Below are 8,923 nucleotides of genomic sequence, written 5' to 3'. Positions count from 1 at the left end.
AGCAAGTTTAGAAGTTTTTATTGACAACTTCCACAAAAATTTTCCTTTTTATTTCAATTAATTTCCTCACTTTGGTAGTTTTAACGCCAATACAATAAAAATTTGACTAATTGTTGCTTTTGACATGTTTAATTGTGCCAAATGTCAAAATCTTTAAGCAAGAAAGAGCAATTTTAGAAATTTTTATTGAGAGCACAAACCAAAATTTCATTCTATTTACTATAAAATTCCTTCATTTTGGTAATTTTAACGTCAAGACAATCGAAATTGGAGTAGTCACTATTTTTGCCATGTTTATTTACTGTTGCAAATGCTAAAATATAAGAGCAAACAAGAACAATTTTAGAAATTTTTATTGACAAGATTGTCAAATGCCAAAATATTACAACAAAAAAAAAGCAATTTTAGAAATTTTTACTCTTAAGATTAAAAAAAATGTCAGTATTTCTAAAAAATTACGTAACTTTGCCTGTTTAAACGCTAAAACAATAAAATTTGACGACATTGTAATTTACAACACACTTCTTAACTTTACCATATTTCAAATTTTTGGAGCAAGAACAAACAATTTTAGAAATTTTTATTCAGAGGATAAACCAAAATTTTTCTCAATTTATTATAAATTTTCGTAAGTTTGGTAATTTGAACGCCAAAACAATCAAAATTGGAGCAGTTGTTACTTTTGACAAATTTATTAACTGTGCCAAATGCGAAAATATTAGAGCAAGAAAGAGCAATTTTAGAAATTTCACCATTATCTCTAAAATAACGTAACATTGACAATTTAAGTACTAAAATAATGAAATTTGTCAACATTATAATCTACGACATGCTTGTCAACTCCACCAAATTTCAAAATTTTAGACTTAAAAAAAGCAGTTTTAAAAATTTTTATTTTGAGACTGGACCAAATTTACACCAGTTTCTATAAAATTCCTTAACTTTGCTAGTTTTATCGTCAATACAATCAAAATTAGAGTAATTAATCTTCACAGTTATCTTAAGATTGCGTAGTCTAATTTCTCTTCTTCAAGGGATCAGAAGAAATATTACACTCTTCGTAATTAAGGTTAATTTGAATGCAAAAAGCTAAATGATTAATCTCTCTCATTTCCGTTTTAATTTTAATACGACATTGTATTTTTCAAAATCGATTCTATTCCCTCCAATCCATCATTATTGTGTTAAAAAAAATTGCACTGTGTGCAGGAGCGTCATCATGTTGAAAATTCATTTAAAAAAAATTAAATATACAATGATTGAAGGCATATGTGTAGGAATTGACATCAGCTTGCGACTTCCTCGCAAAGCCGTCAATAATTATAATAAGTGCGTGAATAATTGCACAATAAACCTTATCATCTTAACAAGATTGTTACTACCTCCTCTAATTAAGCAGATCAAAGCCAACGTCTCAAGCGTTCGCCGCACGCAATGATAAAAACTAAAAATGACGCTAATAAAAAAACTGTGACTTGTAATTAGTGGTGAGTGTTTAAGGGTCAGGTGCTTCTAAAAGCCATTAGTTGGCCGTAACAGCTGATAGTGAATCTTCACAGCATTCACGTGCGTACTTCCGGTCCACACGGCCACTTCCTATCATTCCATCTCTTAATGGCCACTCGAAACGACTGGATATACTCAGCTAAAGGTGTGCATTTGCCGTTACACGCAATCAGACTCAATTTTAACACTTGAGAAGAGAAAAAAGTGCAAAAAAGGGAGTTTTTTTCCTGCGAGCCGGAGGTCAATCGATGTAAATCAATTGCTGGGGCGAAGTGGACAAATAATCTATCTTATTTGTCAGGATGATGTGGAAATGAGGGTCGAGGACAAGAAAAATTGGACGGGAAACGACGAGGAGGGACATATAGCCTAACTTGGAAGTAATTTGTTTTCTTCGGTGTCAAAGCATGGAGAATAAACTTTAATTAACACTTCGCACGCATTATTACGGTACGTCTTGAATTTGATTCTCTTCGCCGAAGGATAAGAGCTTCTGGTCTCCACGTTTTGTGGCAATAACTGCAGTAGTTAGGTGGATGGTTAATAGCCCACATGACACACTTCACAGGATTTGATTGCTCACATCGAAAAAAAACAATTTAGCATGCTTAAGAACATCTTATTGTGACCAATTCCGACATCTGCACGTTTTTAATGGCAAAATAACGAAACGGAGACAAAGAAATACCGGATATTTGAGCAAACCTGCCACTAATTTCCATTTGTAGACAAAAACGTCGTCTAAATAAAGCAATCGAAATTGCACACATCCTAATAGCCCACATGCAAAATCTTATTAAAAAAGCACTTTATATTCAAAATGCGCACGACATGCTGGTCCAAGTTACTTTAAAATTTTGTATTACATATTAAAAAAGCACCTTTTCCAGCTGCGACCGGGAACAATGCTATTAAACAACGAAAAAATCCGGCATTAAAAATGAATAACTGAATTGCAATCACCCTGATATCGAACAATAATATAATATCCATGCCGGCATTAAACGCCGCAATTAAGAAAATTCGTTATAAACGAATTTACATAAAACGTTCAAGTTGGGAATTTTTTTTCTTCGAGGGTTGGCAGGCAATAAAGCGACGTTTCGAAGGGGAGAATGTTCATCGACTTGCCATAAATTTAATTATTTATCAATGACACAAACAAAAAAGGACAAATCGTCCTGTCACATTCCCGGAATTCTTTCCTGTCGACTGTTATTTATTATAATGCAAGCGTGTTAAACGAAAAACACACAAACCATTAGTTTGGTCGAAACAATGGGAAAGTCAAGGATTTCCTCTATATTTTAGAAGCAACTTTGACCGGATGTCGTGCCAGAGGTTAATCCCATCACGTCCAGGATATTACTTATGTACTTTCAAACAGACGAACACTATATTTTCGAGTCTATTCCGGGTCACCATGAATATTGCCGAAGAATTGTAATTACGATTCATGGAAGTTCACGTTTTATAGACACTAGAAATCTGTGTGAGTTATTAGGTCCAATTTAATAAACACGAGTATTTACTAATTGATTTATTAATAAGACACAATAAAAAGATTCCAAAACCACGACAAACCAAATTTTTTTAACTTTTTTATTAAAATTCGTATTTTTGTTAGTTTTTAAGTTATGAATATGAAATTTTAAAGAAGTTACTATTTTTAAAGTGTTTATTAACTATGCCAAAGAACACAATTTTAGAACAAAAATAGAGATTTTAGAAATTTGCATTTTGGAACGAACCAAAAATGTTTAACTTTTTTCCACTAAAATTCGTATTTTTCTTACTTTTTAAGGTAGGACAATAAAATTTGGTGAGGTTACTATTTCTAAAGTGTTTTATAACTGTGGCAAAGTACAAAATTTTAGAACAAGAAATAGAGGTTTTAGAAAATTTTATTTTAAGATGATTTAAAAACCTTTAACTTTTTTTTAATAAAATTCGTATTTTTGTTAGTTTTTTAATTATCACTATAAAGTTTGAGGAGGTTACTATTTTTAAAGCGTTTATTAACTGTGCTAATATACAAAATTTTAGAACAAGATATAGAGATTTTAGAAAATTTCCTTTTTGGGACCAAAAGTGTTTACTTTTTTTTGTTAAAATTTGTATCTTTGTTAGTTTTTAAGTTATGACTATAAAATGACTCGTTACTATTTTTAAAGTGTTCATTATTTGTGCCAAAGTACAAAACTTTAGAACAAAAAAATAGAGATTTTAGAGAATTTCACTTTAAAACGAACCGAAAATTTTTAACATTTTTCTATCAAAATCCATATCTTTGTTATTTTTGAAGTTATGACTATAAAATATTCACAACACACTTCTTGTAATTTAGTGACTTTCAAAATATTTTCTACATATACCTAAGCCTCGTTCTTAATTACGATCTATTTGCCTGCCATCTCTCTTCATTGTAGCCAACCCAAAAAAAAAAAACTTCCAAGCACTCACACCCGGCTTAGAATTATTTAATAGACATCTTCGTGTTAAGTACAAAGTTTATAGCTCATTACGCCTCTCACGCTGAAACCTCCAGAGCTTGTATTTCTCCTCTTTGACCATTTGAGGAGGTGCCCTATTCTAAACTAGAACAGGTCGAGTCTACGCTGTATATTCCCACTAAAATATGCACAAAAAATCCCTACATAAACAATCAGAAGGAAGTCTCCAACAGTTGCTCGATAAGTTCTTGCAGACCACTTAATCATTTATTAATTACGTTTTAATTACGGAATACTTCCTCGACATAGTAAATGGATTTTAGTTTGGTTGGTGTCAATTATAAGCTCTACCTGTTATGATGTATTACCGCCGAGATAAATTCATCATTCATTTTTGCCACAGCAGCTTGCGAGCTTTGACAAGTGTGGAATTAATTTATTTAATTATGTAACCAACAGATTCTAATTAAATTAACAATTACAAGCGACTCCTCATTCTCTTAATTATTCATTATGGGATTAGCGAGAGCAGCTTGAAATCAATTTATTGTCGGAATTTTTAACGGGATGTTAATTAAAGTAATTTTATTTGTACCGGGTGGTCCAAGTAGCACACTTTTAAGATGATTGATTCGAAAACTTTCACGCTCCGATAAAAAATTCTAATCAGATTGTCGAAAGCTAACTCTATTTATCTCTTGTTGCTCCGGGAAGCTCCTAAGTTCCTTTGTTTCCAACTCCAAAGAGATGGAAGTTAGAGACACTTTTTAATAAGAAATCACCTTACCCTTATTTCCGCCAACCACTAAATCAAACTGCGGTCAGCCGTTGGCCGCACATGTCCTGGTTTTGTGTGTACCCGTGAAGTTTCCTTCACGGTACTTACACGTCTCCATCGGAGAGGTGCACCTTGCGTCTCGGTGCACCTTGTGCTCCAGTCAGCCATTTGAATTTTGCTTCTTTGTTGCCATCGCCGGCACCGGAAACTGAAACGTTCCATTGTACGATAGGAACCTACACATTATTTGATATCTGTGCTGTGCATCGCATACTTTATGATGAGCGTGTAGTCCTCCACCTGCCGCCCCAGGAAAACAGCCGTGTCCGTTCGGTTTGTTACTCGGTGTCATCGGGATGTTACTGTCAACGCTCGTTAAATAACTGTTATAGTGGCTTGTCGCACGAACAATTTACGAGCTTTAATTGCTACAAAGTTGAGCTTTTTATAGGGGGAGGAAAAACTAGAGCCACATATTGCTGGTACTAATAAGAGGTTTTGCGCAGAGATTTTCAGTAAAGGATAATTATTGTTTAACGTTTCATTTCCCAGATGAAAAAGAAAGAGGTTGGATAAAACCACTCGATCATTAACAGGTGGAGGAAATGAAGAAGTTTGATGAACAGACTGAAAAATACGAAGGAAGGAATTTCAGGGCGGAAAGACAGTTATGACATGAGCGCAGCCTCTGAACGGTGGAACATTTTTTTGAAATTTTAATGTTCTTCTTTGTCGTGCTGTGGCTGTTAAACGAGTACACAAAAAGTGCACGTCTGAAGGCTATTTTTCCTGCGGGGAATTTTTACACAATGCTGACTTTTCATTAAAATTCGTATCTTTGTTAGTTTTTAGGTTATAACTATGCAATTTGGGGAGGTTACTATTTTTAAAGTGGTTATTAACTGCGGCAAAATACAAAATTTTAGAACAAAAAATAGGGCTTTTAGAAAATCTCATTTTAAGGCGAACCAGAAATTTTTAAGTTTTTTCCATTAAAATTCACATCTTTGTTAATTTTTAAGTTATTACGATAAAATTTGACGAGGTAACTATTTTGAAAGTGTTTATTTACTGTGCTAGAATACAAAATTTTAGATTTTAAATTTTAAACTTTTTTCATTAAAATTCGCATCTTTGTTAGTTTGTATGTTGTGACTATGAAATTTGAGAAGGTTACTACTTTAAAAATGTTTATTAACTCTGCCAAAGTACGAAGTTTTAGAACCCGAAATTGAGATTTTAGAAAAATTTATTTTAAGACGAACCATTTTTTTTGACTTTTTCCGTTAAAATTTCTAGCTTTTTTAGTTTTTAAGTTATACTATGTGTTTATTGACTGTAAAGTACAAAATTGAACGAGAAATTGAGATTTTAGAGAATTTCATTTTAGGACGAACCAAATTTTTTAACTTTTTTCTATTAAAATTCGTATCCTTGTTAGTTTTAAAGTTATGACTATGAAATTTAGGGAGGTTACTATTTTTAAAGTTCTTATTAACTGTGCCAAAATACAAAATTTTAGAACAAGAAATACAGATTTTAGAATCTTTTTTTTGACATTTTTATTAAAATTTCTATCTTTTTTGTTTTTAGGTTATGACTATGAAATTTGAAGACGTTACTATTTTTAAAATGTTCATTGACTGTGATAAAGTACAAAATTTTAAGACGAGAAATAGAGATATTAGAGAATTTCATTTTAGGACAAATCAACATTTTTTTACTTTTTTCATAAAAATAAATTACAAAAAATTCTCTGCACGAAAAATAACCTATAGACCTCATTTTTCTTACAGAGAATTTTTAAGCGCCAAATTTAGCGTGTTTTTTGTCAAATTTTGCAATTAGTAAAAAAATTGCTGAAGAGCCATCTATTAGTCAAAATTGAGATGTATCCACTGCAGGGATCTAACTTACCCTTTTCAAATCCTGCTGTTATCTAAAATTGCTTCTTTGTAAATTGGTAACTTTTCTGCAGGAAAACTTGGCTCAAAAGTTGACCAATCACAACACATCAATTCTTTTACTAATAAGTTACTTACAAAATTTTTTCTTATGTTGCATGCAGATGCACTGTTATTGTGCTATACAAAACTTATTTTAGATTTTAATGGAAAATTTCCCATTAAAAATAGGGCAAGCATAAGAATATGTGAAACCTAAAAAAATCCTGCATCTATTCTTAGGCTGTTTCTGGGTATACTGAAATAAAATTTTGTTAATTTTTAGGTTTGTTATCAAAAATACTTACTCTATAAGTTCTTATGAATGATAGATTCTCCACAAAAGTGCACGTTTCTGAGAATAATATTTTTGGGGGACACTGCGTACGGAAATTGGTTTTTATCAGATTTACGCCCATTAAACGTTCGGATTTCTGATTCAGAATAAGAACATCTTGCAACAGCAAAAAACAGAAGAAAGATTTCGAAAAACATGTTTTTTGAGCAGTTATATTCAATCAACTTATTTTACACATGCACGCATTGTCGTGCCTCTGAGATCATAAAATAGCTCACGTTTATTATTTTTAGTAGTTGCCTTTTATTATATCTGTTCTGCAAATAATAGTGATGGCAATTCAAGGATATGTGGTGGCTCATAAAAATAAAATAAATCGTGTCTCTGTTATAACCATAACATGAAAGTACACTCGACATTCCCAAGATAAACAAATTAGTTGGAAATAATCTTCAAGTTCTGAGGTTCATGCGATTTTTGTAGGCCAATGCTAAAGCCAAAAAAATATTCAAAGTTTCCAAAAAGACTATTTTAAAACCTTTAGATCCTTTAGAGGCGTTTTCATGTATGTGCTTCATAACTGGAAACTTTTGAAATCAAAAAATTTAAACCACAATTATTTATTCCTCATCATCATCAATAACATTATTTTCTTTCCTAATCGTGGCGTTAATCCACTCCAAGTGGGCCTCTACCCTTGTAAAAACATTTGTAAACTCCCCCTTAAATCTCGCCCCATAGGCAGTAACTCCCGCCAACTCCCCCTTAGCATTCACCAGCGGCCCTCCAGAATCGCCACGACCAACTCCTTTGCTTTCTCCCACCAAAAAACAAACTTCTTCCTTGGGTCCTTTCTTCCCACAGAACTCTTCAGATTCCGATGACGTGGTCAATTCGTCCCAGTGCAAAATGTAGCCGCTACCAACCCCCCAACCAGCGATGACAGCAGTTTCATTGCAACCAATTTTTCCCAATGAAATTGGTTTAATAATTGCTGAAAACGTAAAAGGTTGATCGACTTCGATAAGGGCGATGTCGTTCTCAGTCCAAAAATTGTGGCGTTGGTATGTCTCCGGGATGTGGCAATGTTTGATAGGGCGACATGGTCCATCGTCGATAAGAGATACGATTCCAGCTTGTACTATCAAACGGGAAGGAGATATCCTAAAAAACAACCTGGAGATGGAGGAAGAATCAACAGAACTTACTCGTCAAAGCAGTGAGCTGCTGTTAGCACCCAGTTTTTGTGGATGATGGATCCTCCACAGTGATGAATACGGAAGATGAGCGGGATTTGGATAGAGACCATAAAAGGGAATTGAGTCCTTTTGGCTTCTTCTCCGTTGAGGATTCGGAGGTTTGTCTTCGGAAGAGCACTCGCAGAGGAGCAAAGAAGCAGAGTTAGAAACAACATTGTTAATACACAGTAAGGGGTTAGTCGGTTTTTATACCAAGTTTTAATTAGTTCGTGTCTGAAGAGTAAAAAAAAAGTTTTTAAACAGTAGATAATTGTAATTAGTAATTACAATTTTATTAGTTTGGCACGCCTGACAGTGGCTCTCGTTCCGTCTTCGATAAGCCCGAATTGATCGATCGATTTTGTTATAAATGCACTTTGGAGCTAATCCGATTTAATTATACGTCTGGCAGCGCTGAAACCAGCTTTTCACATATTAATAAACCCTTCTATTTAGCATTGATGCGGATATGTTGTAGTTGTAATCAATTCGATTAGATTTGGATACAATGAAATATGCAGTTTAGGAATAGGAAGGAATTCCTGGTAGCCTATAGCGGTATAATGTGGGATTTTGCTGACACCCCCGAGTGTACTTTTACGGCCCAGCTCATGTTTAAGCAATTTATTCCACTATGAAAAGGAAAGTACTCGAGCTACGATATCAGCTGTTCGTTTGTGGACTTGAGACGAAAGCGCGGGATTAGC

At 33.5% G+C, this 8,923-nt stretch overlaps 1 protein-coding gene across 1 annotated transcript; it reads right to left on the bottom strand.

Annotated features, from left to right (window-relative positions):
* Positions 1 to 7,598: 7,598 nt before the first annotated feature.
* LOC148174470 (chymotrypsin-2-like) lies at positions 7,599 to 8,685 on the bottom strand. Its single transcript, XM_088036827.1, has 2 exons — positions 8,187 to 8,685; positions 7,599 to 8,142 (listed from the first exon to the last, which is right to left on the bottom strand). The coding sequence occupies exons 1-2, from the start codon at positions 8,390 to 8,392 to the stop codon at positions 7,599 to 7,601; spliced, it is 750 nt and encodes a 249-aa protein (XP_087892953.1). The 5' UTR covers positions 8,393 to 8,685.
* Positions 8,686 to 8,923: the final 238 nt, after the last annotated feature.

This window comes from Gnatocerus cornutus, chromosome 5 (genome assembly GCF_029298725.1).
Source record: "Gnatocerus cornutus isolate USDA-ARS CGAHR chromosome 5, icGnaCorn1.1, whole genome shotgun sequence".
Lineage (NCBI taxonomy): Eukaryota > Metazoa > Arthropoda > Insecta > Coleoptera > Tenebrionidae > Gnatocerus > Gnatocerus cornutus.
The sequence above is the reverse complement of the archived record's forward strand: the minus strand, read 5'-3'. Positions and strand labels throughout refer to the sequence as shown.

Bases quoted from the DNA above. Each gene is read 5' to 3' on its own strand.
- LOC148174470 (XM_088036827.1), bottom strand. From the start codon at position 8,392: ATGTTGTTTCTAACTCTGCTTCTTTGCTCCTCTGCGAGTGCTCTTCCG. The intron at 8,143-8,186 runs GTAAGTTCTGTT...GTTGTTTTTTAG, and splicing joins GCAGCTCACTGCTTTGACGA to GATATCTCCTTCCCGTTTGA.